The 16,830-nt window shown below is 39.3% G+C and overlaps 1 protein-coding gene across 5 annotated transcripts in view; it reads left to right on the top strand.

Annotated features, from left to right (window-relative positions):
• Positions 1-681: 681 nt before the first annotated feature.
• Positions 682-16,830, top strand: part of LOC114505158 (vacuolar ATPase assembly integral membrane protein VMA21) — a 226,465-nt gene continuing 210,316 nt past the window's right edge. For 2 of the 5 annotated variants that reach the window (XM_036017005.1, XM_036017006.1), the window contains exon 1: positions 1,048-1,117. Coding sequence is in view for 3 of the 5 variants with exons in the window: in XM_036017007.1 (XP_035872900.1) it covers positions 758-867; positions 12,227-12,336; positions 12,941-13,083 (363 nt within the window). In the remaining 2 variants the exon portion in view is untranslated. Of the gene's footprint in view, positions 868-936; positions 1,118-2,797; positions 2,833-12,226; positions 12,337-12,940; positions 15,497-16,830 lie in introns of those variants that run through there. The other 3 variants (XM_036017007.1, XM_028523069.2, XM_036017008.1) reach the window with 3 other exon arrangements.

The following is a 16,830-nucleotide window of genomic DNA, read 5'->3' as shown; positions in this document are numbered from 1 at the left end:
ATTAGGTGCTTCTAGATGAGGCCCAGAGAGTCTGTACTCAAAGGTGTGTTTCCTGCTGTCCAGTCCCTGGTCCTTAAGAAGGCTCTTAACCTGCTGGTTTAGTCATGATTTCAGATGTGATGTTTGAGTCCATGTGGTGCAAAAAACAGATGTGTGGCCAATTGCTCTTTCTAGGAGTTGACCATGTCAGGGTTGTCCTCTTATCAGCAGCCAGTGACAACCTAAATTTGTCGAGCCTTACCTTAGGCTTATGCACCGTTTTATACCTTTCTTGGGTTGCTCAGGCCCAGGAGGACTATCTATCCCTTACTATTTGAGTCCCTGGTGTATCGCTGTCGGCTTTTGGAGCAGCTGCAAAATGTTTTTAAGTGGAATTTGGGGTCACCGATGTGCAGCCTGGAACAGTTACTGCCAGCACGGGGTCTTTCAGCCCTAACATTCTCTAGTTTTACAGGCTCTGATCAGCGTTAAAGTAACTCTTTCCAGCTTCCCACCGCTGGACTTTCACTGTGGGTAATAATTAATGAGGCATTTGCTCAAGGTCTGTGGAATAATATGCAGTTTTTTCTCTGTTGTTGTCGTTGGAAACTGCTTGGTTGCCTAGCACCACACTGGTTTGCTTGGTCGTCCTTTCTCTGGCCTCAGCTGCTCCTGTCTCCTGGCAACCGCAGCTTTGCGACAGGGGCTGGGACCCTGAACGAGGTGTTTGCTTGCTCACAGGGGTCGACAGCAACAGTGCAGCTTGTCCGGAAGAACTATGCTGCGAGGGAAGTCCCGGCTCAACGTGGAGTGGCTGGGCTACTCGCCTGGGTTGCTCCTCGACTACAAGACGCCTCAGATGGGGCGCACACAACGGAGCCCTGGCCGGTAAGCCACGTGAGCACCCGCGCTCGCGCCCGCCACAGCCAGCGTCACTGCAATGCGCCACGCCTGCGCGCTGCATCCCGCCGCCCAGCGCTGGCCGGCACTTCCGGCGGGGCCTTCCTGAACCAGTCATCCGCCGAAACCAATTGAGAGTGGCTGTGGAGCTCTGTCCGCGAGAACCTGCTGCAGGTGGCCACACCATGGAGCGCCTTGATAAAGCGGCGCTGAACGCGTTGCAGCCATCTGATGTCAGGTAGTCTTGAGCCGGCTCGTGGGCAGTGCCCCCAACCAAGTGGCGGGCCGGCTCGGGCCGGGAGCTGGGCAAGTCAAATGGGCAGAACTGCCTTGGGTGTGAGGCCTGGCTGCAGGGTGGGAGAGCAGGGAGCAGGTCAGGGCCTGCAGCGTCTGCTTGCCCGGCCCCGGCCCTTCGCTCCAGAACAATGGATCTGGGGTCAAAGGAGGTTAGGCCGGGAGGCCTATTGCTCATGCTTCTTTCCTAGTACTTTCGTTGTCGTCTACATTGCGATCTTTTTCTTCATTGCAGTCTACAGTGTTTTTCCCCACTGCAGGGTCAGCTCCTTGAGGACAGGAGCGTGGTCTTCTCCATCTCTGTGTCCCATACTGGGCCTGCACAATCTGGGTTTAATAACTGCTGCATGAATGAATGGATGGATGGATGGATGGATGGAAGGGAGTAGGGGCCGTCTCTGGTGTGAGACTGCTTCCCTTGGTGAGTCAGTAGTATGGGGGCTGGCTGTTGTCTGAGCGGAAGGAATCTGAGAGAACAGGTGGTTCTGCCCTACTAGTTCAGTCAACTTCTAGACAAGAATTTGGGAAGGGATTTAGCTTCCCTTCAGTGATGACCTACTGTGTGCCCAACTCAACTTAGGTGCTTAATTACAGATGTCAGAATTAAGAAAGGCTTAGTTTCCTGATTTTAAGATGAAGTTGGCTTAGGTTAAGTGACTTACCCAATGTCACAGGCCGCACAATTAGTAAGTGTTGAAGCTGGCATTTGACCAGGCCCACTGACTGCAAATCCGATCTTTGGAGCTTGTGCTTATTTTCCCCTTTCACAAGTGTCAAAGTAGGTGGTTTTTTAAGTTACTGTTTACTATTAAGTACGCCAACAGGTATTTTCATTAAGTACACTTAAAATACAGTTTAGCTCTCTTAGACTGATTTTCATGTTTCCTAATGGAATCTGCAGTGAAATCTACTTGGAATAGAAGTGTTGATTACCACAAAAGGGAATGTGGTAAGCTCTGTTATCTGCATAGTGTTTGCTGCAGAAGTTTATATGAAGGTGGTAAACTCTAAGTGGTTTTAAGAGTGGGCACACTAAGGTTCATCCTGAATTACTTCTTTTGTGTGAGACCAACTTTAATTCTGGACTTCCACGTTGTTCTTTTCTAACAAGTCTCAGTAACACCCAATCAGAGACACATCCTTTTTAGTATCTATTTTGCATATGTTTTGTATTTTAAAAACGTGGTAGGTGTGTAATTTATTTAAAATATCAGCCCTGGCTGGTATGGTTCAGTGGATTGAGTGCTGGCCTGCGAACCAAAGGGTCACCAGTTCAATTCCCAGTCATGGCACCTGCCTGTGTTGCAGGCCATGTCCCCAGTAGGGGTGCGCATGAGAGGCAAACACATTGATATTTTCCTCTCTTTCTCTCTCTCTTCCCCTGTGTTTAAAATAAATAAATAGAATCTCTAAGAAAATATCAAAATGCCTATATGGGTTATGTGCTCAAAAGTTTAAGGATGGATTGCACAGTCAAAAATGTTTGTAGACAATTAAAAAATTTGTGAGATGTTCCCTTCCTTTCTGGGCTGACAGAAGCCTCTCTTCTAATTGTATATGCAGTTATGAGAATTGCTTTGCCTAGGTTTTCTAGGGATACAGAGCTATGTACAGGACTGTCTAAGAAGCAAGCTGTTATATGAAGTACTGTAATAACAGGTAGGAACAAAGTGTGACTGGATCCTAGAGCAATGACACTTTCCAGGATGTAATCAGGAAAGGTGCCTGGAAGAGAGGGCTATTTTGGTGGGACTTTGAAAGCTAGGGTGTTTCTTTCTTAAGGAAACATAAAAACTGGAGCCTCTAGCTGAGGATTGCCAGAAATAGAATTAAATTCAAGTATTGACTATAAGCATAAAGTGAGAAGTGTGTTAAACAGTCAGAATGGTTAGATTTAAGGGGGGGAAAGGACCTTAAACTAATGATTATACTAAACTAAAGCTATAGGGTTCATTTTTTATAATGTGTCAGGTAGTGTGTATGAGGTGTATGTGTACTCAGGGTTGCTGGAAGCTTACTACAGCTTCACTTTCAGTAGTGTTATTCATTTGTAACAGTGCGTATGACAGATGCTGACATTAAAAAGTCAGTAAAAGAGCCCTGGCCAGTGCGGCTCAATTGGGCGTTGTCTGTCCTACAAACTGAAAGGTAGCCAGTTTGGTTCCTTTTCAGGGCACATACCCGGGTTGTGAGCTCAGTCCCTGTGTGGTGTTCAGGAGGCAAACAATTGATGTTTCTCTCCTTCTCTTTCTCCTTCCCTTTCCATCTCTCTAGAATCAATTTTAAAAAAGAAAGAAGGAATGGAAGAAAGAAAGAATAAGTCAGTAAAAGCATCAAGGCTTGGCAAAGTTTTTCTTTGAAGGGCAAGATAGTAAATCTTCTAGGTTTTAAGGGTCATATGATCTATTACTCAGCTGTGCCCTTGTAGTTTCAAAGTGGTCTTAGATGATACATAAACAAATGGGTGTAGCTGTGTCTCAATTCAACTTTATTTACAGAAATAGGTGGTGGGCCCTCAGGCCTTATTTGCAGACCCCTGAAATACATAATGCAATATAATTTGTGCTGTTCGTTTGTCACATAAATACTTTCTGAATAATTCACATAATTCTTTTTAGTTTCTCCATATATTGATGTACACCATTTGTAAAATCATTTTTCTCTTAGTGGACATTTTTATGTTACCCAGTCTAGTTTGTACTATTATATTAATCTTTATATTGTTAATGTTTTATTTTATATTTTTAAATTTTTATTTTATTTTTATTTTAATTTAATTGTTGAAGTACAGTTTTCTGTCTTTTACTCCCATCCCAGCCAATGCCCCCCAGCCCTCTCCACGTCCCTCCCATTTCCACCCCACCTAGTTTTTGTCCATGTGTCCTTTATACTTGTTCCTGTAAACACTTCCCATTTCCCCCTGAAGTTCCCTTCCCTCTCCCCTCTGGTTAACCTGTTCTCTATTTCAGTGCCTTTGCTTATATTTTGCTTGCTTGTTTGTTTTGTTGTTTAGGTTCCTGTTAAAGGTGAGATCACATGGTATTTGTCTTTCACTGCCTGGCTTATTTCGCTTAGCATAATGCTTTCCAGTTCCATCCATGCTGTTGTGAAGGGTAGGTGGTCCTTCTTTCTTTCTGCTGCATAGAATTCCTTTGTGTAAATGTACCATAGTTTTTTGATCCATTCATTTATTGATGGGCACTTAGGTTTCTTCCAACACTTGGCTATTGTAAATTGTGCTGCTATGAACATTGGGGTGCATAGGATTTTTTGGATTGGTGTTTCAGAGTTCTTGGGATAGAATCCTAGCAATGGAATTGCTGGGTCAAAAGGCAGATCAATTTTTAGTTTTCTCAGAAAATTCCATACTGTTTTCCATAGTGGTTGTACCAGTCTGCAATCCCACCAACAGTGCACTAGGGTCCCCTTTTCTCCACAACCTCTCCAAAACTTGTTGTTTGTTGCTTGGTTTATGATGGCCATTCTGACCAGTGTGAAGTGGTACCTCATTGTGATTTTAATTTGCATCTCTCTGATAGCTAGTGATACTGAGCATCTTTTCATTTGTTTTCCCATATAGTTGGTTCTCTTTTTGTTTTAATACTGTTTTCTTTAGCTGTGCAGAAGCTTTTTATTTTGATGAGGTCCCATTTGTGTATTCTTTCCTTTATGTCCTTTGCTCTAGGGTACATATCAGTAAAAATGTTGCTGTGTGAAATATCTGAGATTTTCCTGTCTATATTCTCCTCTAGGACTTTAATGGTGTCAGGGTTCATATTTAAATCTTTTATCTACCTTGAATTTATTTTTGTGTAAGGTGTAAGTTGGCACTCGAGTTTCATTTTTTTTTTTTTACATGTAGCTGTCCAGTTCTCCCAAAACCATTTGTTGAAGAGGCTATTTTTACTCCATTTTATGTTGCTGTCCCCTATGTAATATTAATTGACCATAGAGACTTGGGTTTATTTCTGGGCTCTCTGTTCTGTTCCATTGGTCCATGTGCCTGTTTTTATGCCAGTACCAGGCTGCTTTGATTACTGTGGCCTTGTAATACAGTTTGGTATCAGATATTGTGATCCCTCCTTCTTTGCTCTTCTTTCTCAAAATTGCAGCAGCTATTTGAGGTTGTCTGTGGTTCCATATAATATTTTGAAGTGTTTGTTCTATGTCTGTGAAATATACCATTGGTACTTTAATAGGTATTGCATTGAATCTGTATATTGCTTGGGGTACTATGGACATTTTGATGATGTTAATTTTTCCAATCCATGAACACGGTATATGTTTGCATTTATTTGTGTCTTCCTTGATTCCTTTCTTCAGTGTTGTGTAGTTTTCTGAGTAGAGGTCTTTTACCTCCTTGGTCAGGTTTATTCCTAGGTATTTTATTTTTCTTTTTGCTACATCAAGTGGGATCCTTTTTCTTGATTTCTGCTTCTGTTGTTTCATTGTTGGTACACAAAAATGCCTTTAATTTCTGGATATTGACTTTGTATCCCGCTGTTTTGACAAATTAATTTATTAGATGGAGTAGGTTTTTGGCCACATCCATAGGATTTTCTATGTACACTATCATGTCATCTGCAAACAATGACAGTTTTGTTTCCTCCTTTCCAATTTGTATGCATTTTATTTCCTTTTCTTGTCTGATCGCTGTGGCTAAAACTTCCAATACTATGTTGAATAGAAGTAGTGAAAATGGAAAACCTTATCTTGTTCCTGATCTTAGTGGAAACGATTTTCGTTTTTGGCCATTAAGTATGATGTTGGCTGTAGCTCTCTCATATATGGCCTTTATTATGTTGAGGAATGCTTCCTGTATTTCCACTTTGCTGAGTGTTTTCATCATAAATGGGTGCTGTACCTTATCAAATGCTTTTTCTGCATCTATTGATACAATCATGTGATTTTTGTCTTTGTTTATGTGATGTATTACATTTACTGATTTGAGAATATTGTGCCATGCTTGCATCCCTGGGATGACTCCCACTTGGTCAGGGTGTATGATCTTTTTAATGTATTGTTGGATGCCGTTTGCCAATATTTTACTGAAGATTTTAGTTTCTGTGTTCATCAGGAATATTGGCCTGAAGTTTTCTTTCTTTGTTGTGTATGTGTCTGGTTTTGAGATTAAGATGATGCTGGCTTTATAAAATGAGTTTGGGAGTCTTCCATCATTTTGGATTTTTTTGAATAGTCTGTGAAGGAAAGGGGTAAGCTCTTCCTTAAATGTTTTGTAGAATTCTCCTGTGAAACCATCAGGTCCAGGCCTTTTGTGTGTTGGGAGTCTTGTGATTACTGCTTCAATTTCATCTGCTGTTATTGGTCTGTTTGGGCTTTCTGATTCTTCATTGAGTTTTGGAAGATAATATTTTTGTAGAAGTTTGTCCATTTCACCTAGGTTTTCAAATTTCTTGGCATAGAGTTCTGGGTAGTAATTTCTTACACTCCTTTGTATTGCTGTGGTGTCAATTGTAATCTCTCTTTCATTTCTGATTGTGTTTATTTGGGTCCTCTCTCTTTTTTTTCTTGAAGATCCTGCCTAAAGCCTTGTTGATATTGTTTATCTTTTCAAAGAACCAGCTCTTGGATTCATTGATCCTTAGAATTGTGCTTTTAGTCTCTATGTTATTCAGTTCTGCTCTGATCTTGGTTATTTCCGTCCTTCTACTTGCTCTGGACTGTCTTTATTTTTATTCTTCAAGTTCTTGTAGGCATAGGGTTAGGTTGTTTGTTTGAAATGTTTCTTTTTTTGGTAGGTCTGTATCACTATGAACTTCCCTCTCAATACTGCCTTCTCTGTGTCCCATAAGTTTTGGATTGTTGTGAGTTCATTTTTGTTTGTTTCCAGGAATGTTTTCATTTCTTCCCTAATTTCATTCTTGACCCATTCATTGTTTAATAGCATGCTATTCAATCTCCATGATTTTGAGTATTTTGGTTTTTTTCCTTGGGTTTGGTTTCTAGTTTCAGTCCTTTGTGATCGGAGAAAATGCTTGGTATGGTTTCCATTTTCTTGAATTTGTTGAAGCTTGTTTTGTGTCCTATCATGTGGTCTGTCTTTGAAAATGTTCCATGTGCATTAGAAAAGAATGTGTATTTAGCTTCTTTGGAATGAAGGGCTCTATATATATCAGTTAAGTCCATTTCATCTAGGGCATTGTTTACTGACATAATATCTTTGCTGAAATTTTGTTTGGAAGATCTGTGCATTTTTACAGTGGCGTGTTAAAATCCACTACTATCATTGTGTTGCTGTCAGTATCTTTCTTGAAGTCCTGTAAGATTTTCTTTATGTATTTGGTTGCTCCTATGTTGGGTGCATATATATTTACAATGTTTATGTCTTCTTGGTGGATTCTTCCCTTGAGTATTATGTAGTGACCTTCTGGGTCTCTCTTTATGGCCCTTTTTTGGAAGTCTATTTTGTCTGATATGAGTATTGCCACCCTGGCTTTTTGTTCCCTGTCCATTTGTTTCTAGCCCTTCACTTTCAGTCTGTGTAGGTCTTTTGTCCTGAGGTGGGTCTCTTGTAGGCAGCATATATGTGGGTCATGCTTTCTTATCCATTCCCATATTCTGTCTTTTGATTGGAGCATTTAATCCATTTACATTTAAGGTTATTATTGATAGGTAGTTACTCATTGCTATTTTTGTACCTGTGTTCCTCTCTCTCTTTCTCTTTTCCTTCCTTTCCTTAAAGCAGTTTCTTTAGCATCTCTTGCAGAGCTGGTTTGGTGGAGGTGTATTCTTTTAGACTTCTTTGTCTGAGAAGCTCCTTATTTGGCCTTCTATCTTGATTGAGGGTCTTGCTGGGTAACATAGCCTTGGTTGCAGACTTCTGGTTCTCATTACTTAAGAGTATAGCCTTGGTTGCAGACTTCTGGTTCTCATTACTTAAGAGTATTTCTTGCCATTCTCTTCTGGCTTGGAGTGTTTCCATTGAGAAGTCAGCTGGTAACCTTATCAGGGTTCCCTTGTATGTTACTTCCTGTGTCTCCCTTGCTGCCTTTAAAATTCTGTCTTTGTCCTTGAATTTTGCTATTTTAATTATATGTGTCTGGAAGTGGACCTCTTTGGGTACCTTTTGATTTGGACTCTGTGTTTTCTGGATTTGTGCAACTTTTTCTGTCATCAAATTAAGGAAGGTTTCCATCATTGCTTTTTAAAATATGTTTTCTACCCTTGCTCTTCTTCTCCTTCTGGTATCCCTTTTACACAGATATTATTACATTTCATATTGCCTTGCATTTTTCTTAATCCCTTTTCATTCTTTCTGAGCCTTTTTCCGTCTTCTTGCTCTTTCTGGGTGTTTTTTTCTACTTCATCCTCCAGCTCATGATTCAATCTTCTTCTTCATTGATCCTGCTTGTGATTCCTTCTACTGTGTTCTTCAGTTCAGAAATTGTATTCTCCATTTCCTCTTGGCCCTTGTTGATAGTTTCTATTTCCTTTTTCATGTTGATATACTTTGCAGTGAGCTCATTGTAGTTTCTGGTAATTCACTGTGAGCTCATTGAGCTTCCTGATAACCATTGCTTTGAACTCAGTGTCTTATAGTTGAGTTGCCTCTATTTCGTTTAACATTCTTTCTGAGGCTTCCTCCTTTCCTTTCATTTGGGAATTGTTTCTTTGTCTTACCATTGTTTGTGAGACTCCTTTTGTTAGCCTCAGCTTCTTAAATGGATCTGTTCTGGCTCCCTGGGTTTATGGTGTGAACTTCTGTGGTAGAATACCTGTGAGATCCAGTGGTGCAGTCTCCTTGATCTCCCGAGCTCACTGGTCTTGGGCTGTCCTTTTAGTTAGCTCTGTGTTTGTTTTGGGGCTTTGACTGTTGTCGGGTCTTTCTTTGGTGGGTCCTTCCCATCAGGTGCTTAACTTCGGGTCACTCTGTCCGTGACCACCTCTTGTATTTTGTTGTGCTGGTGAAGGCAGGTTTTGTTGAAGTTGTTTCTTCCATGTTTACAAGATTTTGAGGATTCTCTCTTGCTCTCGTTCTGTTGTTTGTTCTGGGTAATTTCTCCACTGTTTAGTTGTATTTCCAGATAGGTCCTGGATTGAGGTTAGTGTGGCTTCCACTCCCTCCTTCACTTTCTGTTGTTCTCTGTTGATGATTCCTTTGTTGTTGGGTTTCCTCTTCCAGTGGTATCCTGATGTTCCCAGCTTCCACCTATTTTTTGTGATCAGTTGGAGGGGGAAGGCAATATGGTTTAAGACAGCAAGTGAGTATTCTATGATATTTACAGTAGCAGCCGGTAGAGAAGAGATAGGAAATCCTTTGGCTATGTATCGTATTAACCATTTTATTCCACCCAATTATCTACTTTTTAGAAAGGGTGGAAAGAAGATAAGACTCTTGTTGGGGAGGTGAAGTTTGTGAGTTGGATCTAGAAAGCAGTGAGGTTGTGGGAGGTCAGATTCTGAGGTAAGGTGAGAGTAAACGATAGTAAATAGGTGTAGTGTGAGAGAATAGAGTTAACCACTACAGTAATAGAGTTCAGGAAACCGTGAAGTGAACTGAGATCTGGGGGGGTGTTGTGAAGTATTTACAATTGTATGGAACAGCTATTATTTACAGTAATATTAGAGCAACAATCATATGACAGAATCTATGTGATCTGGACAGCAAGAATAGGGAGTATAGGACCTTCAGTAGTGTGCTAATGGAACACAAGTGAAGTGAAGAACAGTAAATTAGCAATACACTATGAAAGAGAACAGGGGACACCTGTTAAATCATATAAGCAGCCAAGCAAAGAAGACTAAACAGAAAGAAGAGGAATACAAAAATACTATTAAAATAAAAGATATAAGAATAATGAAAAAAATAATAATACAAATAATGCAGTAACTTGCAGGTTCTCTGTAGTAGCAAAGTAAAATTTGTCTCACTGTGTCAGCTGTTGGGATGCCCCCTCTTTCAGCCCAAGTCTGGAGTTTTCACAGTTCAATGTTTTTTTGTCTCATTTGTGGGTATTAAAAAAAAAGCAGAAGAACGAAGGAAGAAGAGATAAAATTGGAAAGAAAGAAAGGAAGAAGGAATAACACAAGAAAGAAGGAGAGAGAGGGAAAAGGGATTAAGAGATAAAAAATAATAAAAATTAAAAAGTAAAAAAACTTAAAAAAAAAAGCCTCTTGGTGGTTTCAAACTGGCCACGCCAGTTTTTCTGGTCTTGCTGGCTGCAGGGGGCTGTGGGGCTTTTCTCCCTTCCCGATCAGCACTCAGTGAGCTTGGCATTCAAGCACTCTCCTCAGATGTAGCTTGGTGCTTCTCCATGGGGCCCTGTGTGTGGGGATCTAGGCCTTCCTCAGAGCACACTTTCCCCGGGGTTACCGCTGTTGGCTGGGACCTTCTGCAGAGTGCACTTTCCCTGGGTTTTGGGTGTGCGTACTTGACCAGGCTGTCTCTGGCTCCACAGGTTGGGGTGTGCACCCTTCCCAGTGCTATGAGGTGTGCGGGGCCTCCGGAGTCCCCTTGGAAGTGCTATCAAGCTGAGTGGGGAGGTGGCAGTAGCGATTTCTGCAGGGGAATTCCCCAAATAGTGTCTCTTTTTTTTTCACTTTTTTTTTTTTTTGAGAAATTTCTCCTACTCAAGCCTGCCACTCTGTACAGCAGCTTGACCTTTCACGCAGCCCAAGTCTCCAATCAGACCGGTGACTATTGGGGTCAGGACCTGTCACTCTGCAACTCTCAACTCTCCCAAGCCAGTGTGCACAGACTCCATGGGTGCTCACAGCCCCTGTGTGTTTGCCACTTAGTCCTTATCCCCCTTTCTGTGACTTCAAGCATCCAGGTCACTTCCAGTGCTGCTCAAACCTTGTTTGGCTGGAGAGGGAGCAGTTGACCCAGCTCTCTCCCAAGAACCCTGTGTCAGACCCGGCGGGTGCTGGGCCTGGGGCTGCAGCTGCCCGCACTGGTCCCAGGGACCTTGTTGTCCTGAAACACTCTCATTACCGTCGTTTTTTTTTTTTTTTTTTGCTGTCTGCTACAGTTTCTGGTCTCTTATTTTCATATATGTTGGGGTACTGTTGATTGTTTGCTCTGTTCCGCCGCAGATCAGCTAGGTTTTTCTCCCGTGTGTACGGGGAAGTGGAATCTGCTCCCTCCTACCTTGCCGCCATCTTCCTCCTGAGCACTTGGTTGCTGCAGGAAGACAGGCAGGAAGCCAAGGGAGAGGACAGGGAGCCACGAGAAGCCTGGCTTGGGGAGATACCCTAGAAGGCAGTCAGGGCAGAGTCAGTGCAAGGAGCCTCACCTCCATGCCCTCCACGCCCTCCATGCCCTCCACACAGGTGGTAAAGACAGCCTAGGCCAGGGAGCAAGCGGCGCCAGGGCCAAGCAAGGGGCTGGCTTCCTGTTAATGTTTTAAGTAGCCATTTATTGGACTTATTTTTCTTTATAGATTTTTCAAAGCTTGGTTACTTTCTTCAGAGTAGTTTTAATTGTATTCTGAAACAAAAGTTTTTCCATTGGAATATTTCCTTGGTTTGAAAATAGCTTGTGGACAAATAGAATTCAGTGAAGAGAAAGTTTTTGACATCAAACTTTTTATGCACCCATGTTACTCGAAGGCCATCTAAATTGTACTATAGCTATTTAATTAAAAATAAATTGAGTAAATTTCCTTCAGCTGCATCCAGATTGTTCTATTCTGCTTTTTCTTTGGAGATTCTCATATCTTGTTTGTGATGTATTCATCTAGTCATCAGTTGTCTTCTGTGTATCTTCTCTCTTGCTACCTCCATTGTAAATTCTGTACTTACAGTGTACATTTGCATAGCACTTTGGAGATTACAAACTACTTTAACACTTTGATACTTTTTCTCACACTGGGTATGAATGACAGTCTCTTGGAGGTCAGCCTGCAGCTGGGTCTCCAAGATCTTTCAATTTTGAGTCCCTGACTCTCCTCTTCTTCCTCTGGCCACTGCTTCCAAGGCAGGAGCAAGGTTTTCAGAATCTTCTCTGTGGGTATATATAGTGTTTATAGACACAAGAAGGATTAGAAGTGTTATGCAGGTTCTGATTTTCTCTTTGTTTACCTTATTCCAGAAATGAAAGTTCATTAGCATCTACCCTGAAGACTCTCCTGTTCTTCACAGCTTTAATGATCACTGTACCTATTGGGTTATATTTCACCTCTAAATCTTATGTGTTTGAAGGTAATCCTATTTTTATAGACATATTACTATATTCATGTACTGTGCTTTTAGGATGTCTCTATAGATGTGAACTGGGTATTCTTAAGTTTGCTTCTTTCATCTGTTTTATATTTCAAATATAATGTTGCTCACAATGAGTTCTACTTCACAAAACGAATGTTTTTATCACTTGTAGTCACCTCAGCTTGACATTGTATTTGTTTGTAGTTTTCTATGAAATAGTTTGTGGAATAGTTTATGAAATAGTTTTAATATCCCTTTGGGAGCAAGAGTTAATTGACATGGGAGCAGGATTTGGGGGAGCATGTGTTTGGTGGCAGACATTGGAAGGAAGAGGAAATAAAGTCCCCTTTTTGTCATGGCACATTTCTTAGAATGTGCCACAAAATGATACTTAACAGCTCACATTCAAAATAAACTTTTTCATATATAGAAGGAATGTATTCAAATCTTTAAATGAATATTTGCTTTATCATCACCCAAAGTGTTACTTTTTAATTCCCTGACTAATTGAATAAATATATAGCTAATAAAAATTAGTATGCTTTGCTTTTTGTACTTTGATATACTTTGGAATAAAATGAAAACATTTTTCTCTTTATAGGTGCCTTTGGGATGTCCAATAGGGATAGCTATTTTTATGCTGCTATTGTTGCAGTGGTTGCTGTCCACGTGGTGCTGGCTCTCTTTGTCTATGTGGCCTGGAATGAAGGTTCACGACAGTGGCGTGAAGGCAAACAGGATTAAAGTGAACATCATCTTTTCATAGCACTACATTGATATTTTTAAATAGCAAATGTTTCTGGGATACTGATGATTTCCATAAAGTTGAAAGGACATGTTAAAATCTTTATCTTAAGGAGTCACAATTGACTAATGTAAATTTTGATCCTTCTAATATAGTGGTTTGTATCCTTGATTTTAACTGTATGAGCCTCTCATTTGCAAATAAGAATTTGGAAAAATTAAATTGGTTACAAATAAGTATGTTTAATTACACATTATTCTGTAAAGAATTTGATTATTTTACAACAAAAATATTCTGTAGCATTTTGTTGTTTAGTTGGTTTTGAGTTTTACTTTTCTGGCTCTCTTAATACGTACACAGTGAGACAAATGAAAACTTTATTTTTTGCTGAAATACTTTCCCTAACTATTATGAAAGTACCAGGTCATTGGATTTTGGGTTGTAAATTCCTATGGAAAATTGTTTAAATTATGGATGCTGGAATTATTCTGAATGTCACTGAAAAATCTCAAATAAAATGTAATCCCTAGTCAGAAGGAATCTTTCATTACGTTATTTCATGGCAAAACTAGGTTGAATTCCACCTGTTTTACACGAACTGCTTAATTGAAGGATCTCAATAGCAAAGTAGAGCTAGCTTCCTAGACCATGGCCTGCTCCCTAAAGCCCCCTTGAAAGCCAGCTTGTGCTTTAATACCAACTCTTTAATATAATCTACTTTGCTCTTGTTCAATAATAAAGTTATGCTTTAATTACCAGGTTTGTGTAAATTCCCTTTAAATTTGTTTTTCTTACTGTTTTTATAATGCATATGATAGGGATTTACATTTTAAATGTTTATTTTTGCATACTTAGGTAGTGTGAACAATCTTGAAAATAGATTGTTTTTATTATCCAGAAAGTATTCTTAGTATTTCTAGTCTAGTATTTTTAATCAGACCTGTTATTTCCCAGGTATGTATAATTAGATAATTCTTAAGGCCCATTATGATAGAAAAAGACCTTGTGTTTTTATTTTAGTATCTTTAGTCTGTTCTTTCTAACCACTTGGTACTATTTGTATGCAATCTAAAAACACACCTAGAAAAATGCATATTTAAAAAGGAAGAAAATTTAAATTCCCTATATTTTTGCCACCTGGAGATAACCAGTATTTTGGTTTACAACCTATGTGCATTTCTTAATGGTAATTCAGTATTCACTGAACATTTGGATTAAGTTTAAATCCTGCCAACTTTTCCTGACAGCTATTGGCATTTTTTTTCCCCACAGGAGTGATCAGTGGCCATTTTCTTAAAAACGCGCGCGCGTGCACACACACACACACACACACACACTCTACCTTTATTCTTTTAAGGAGGTATCTTATTTTTCAAATTTCCTGTTATTGCTAATTCCTGTTTGCCATTACCAATTTGTTCACTCCTATTTTTAATGTTGTGCAATTGGATGGATTGGATTCTTGTTTAGTTAAATGTCTAGTTTAAAATGTCTTTAAGCAGTTATTCTAAATGTAAAGTGTTTTCCTAAAAAAAGACTACAGTTTTAGTATAAAATTATACAGCTTTAATAATGAAATTAGTAAATGTGGGATACTGTGTAGTAGATTTCTATATAGTCCCCTGTTTAGATGCCTTGTTGTACTTAGAATTGTTATCTACCTAATTTCTTTTTCTATAATGCCAAAGTTTTTCTTATACTTTTGCAATGTTATGCTACTTGTAAAATATTAATATCCAATGTTGGATTATTTTGTTTGATTTTCAACATTTGCTAAGTAGATAATGATAAGACTATTTTTCTGCAAGTATTTAAACCAGGGATTCATGCAAAAGCAGTTGTAATTTCCTCTTGAAAAAAAGTACCATATGTTTCAAATTTAGAATTAGATGCTAGGGTTGATATTTAGGATTACTACAATAGATTTGTTTTCAAACCAGTTCATTTTTTCCTGGGGTTTCAACTGTAAACTCGTTAGTTTGCTACTGTTGAAATAACATGGTATTTGACATACAGATTTATTTTTTACTAGTTTTCTCTTGCACCACATACATACTTCAGGATGTATAGAAAGAAAAGCTATGATTGAGCCCTCATACATGTTTTAAGGTAGGCATATGTTGTTTGAAAACTGATTGTAAGAATAACCACAAGAAGGGAGTGTAACTTAAAAATGTCAGCACAAACTACTGATTTAACCCCATTTACTGTAACATATTGCCTTCCTGGCCGTACCTCCCAGTTTACCCCCCAGAATATAATCTTTCTTTCCCATTGTGCTGAAAACTGAAGTCTTCTGTAGAATGCATCTGATGTCATCAGTTCTTCAAGTGGATACCATTTTACATGTAGCAGCAAAGTTCAGTTTTGAGTTGTTACTGGAGAAATTTAAACCATTAACTTAAAAAAAAACAACCACCCTGTGTTTCCTGGGAATCTGACTGAAATACTTTGTAATAATTAGACTATTTTTATCATAAAAATCTCATCAGCTTTGCCAAAAGGGGCAACTGATTGACTTTTTTGGTATTCATTTTCCATTTTCACATAAATTTTATGTATACCTGTAGACTACCCAAGGAGACCAGTAAAAACAATTAAATAAGGTGTGTCCAAGGAAAGATGAAAGCTGAAGGTACATGAAACATAACATTGAAATCCTGTTTTAACTGTATGTCTTGTCCCCAGACAAGTTCATGTTTATTGTTTCATGCTTAAGTGAAGTTGTAGACTGCTCTTAGGACCCTTTCATAAATAGTTCGGCTATGGTACCAACTTGTCACTTGTCTTAGGTCAGCAGCAGATTTCTCTGCTGTCAGGCACTCTGCATTCTCTACCAGAGTAGTTCAATTTTATTAAATCACACTTGACTCATTTTGTAAGAGCTGAACTGAAGCAGCATATTAATAACTTCACAAGTTTTTTATTTATTTTTTTGCAGGAGGAAAGTGTCCCCTGAGAAAATAAGTTATTTTCAGGGACTTTGGGAACCTAATGATAAATATTACATGTAATCTATGAATAGCTTAATCCCTTATATATTTATTAAAATAATCTAGAATTCTTCAATTTACCATCACTCCTATCCATGGTTTCCTTGCCTGTTTTTCTTGCTACGTGTACTTGAATGTAATATCTGCATTTCTTTTTTTTTAAGATTTTATTTATTTATTTTTAGAGAGGGAAGGGAGGGAGATAGAGAGAGAGAAACATCAATGTGCGGTTGCTGGGGGTTATGGCCTGCAACCCAGGCATGTACCCTGGCTGGGAATCGAACCTGCGGCACTTTGGTTCGCAGCCCGAGCTCAATCCACTGAGCTACGCCAGCCTGGGCTTGCATTTCTTTTAAGATGTTCTACAAGTCATATCTGTCAGTTACACAAACTAGTCTTCCTTTTTCTCAGGTTCAGTGAAATGTCACTGAACAGTAATAATAGCAATAGCTAACAACATCTGCACAGCACCTTACAGTTTGCAAAGAACATTCACATATTCTTGAGTTTTGCTTAGTGAACCTTTTTACCTGATGTCTCTTGACATTGATGCTTAAAAGTGTGAATCTTTAAATCACTGGAGTCATTGAATATGCTGTAGACTTGAATAGTACCATGACTAGGGGAAGGCTTTAGATGTGCTATGATGAAAGCTGTGTGTAATTATCGAAATGGGGGACTTGAATTCTTTAGCCACTTGAATCAGATTTTCTTTTGTTAGTGATGCTTTTTAACCATTATCTGAGTGGACTT

Source organism: Phyllostomus discolor, chromosome X (genome assembly GCF_004126475.2).
Source record: "Phyllostomus discolor isolate MPI-MPIP mPhyDis1 chromosome X, mPhyDis1.pri.v3, whole genome shotgun sequence".
Classification (NCBI taxonomy): Eukaryota; Metazoa; Chordata; class Mammalia; order Chiroptera; family Phyllostomidae; genus Phyllostomus; species Phyllostomus discolor.
Note: the sequence above shows the minus strand (reverse complement) of the source record. Positions and strands in the feature narration are given on the sequence as shown.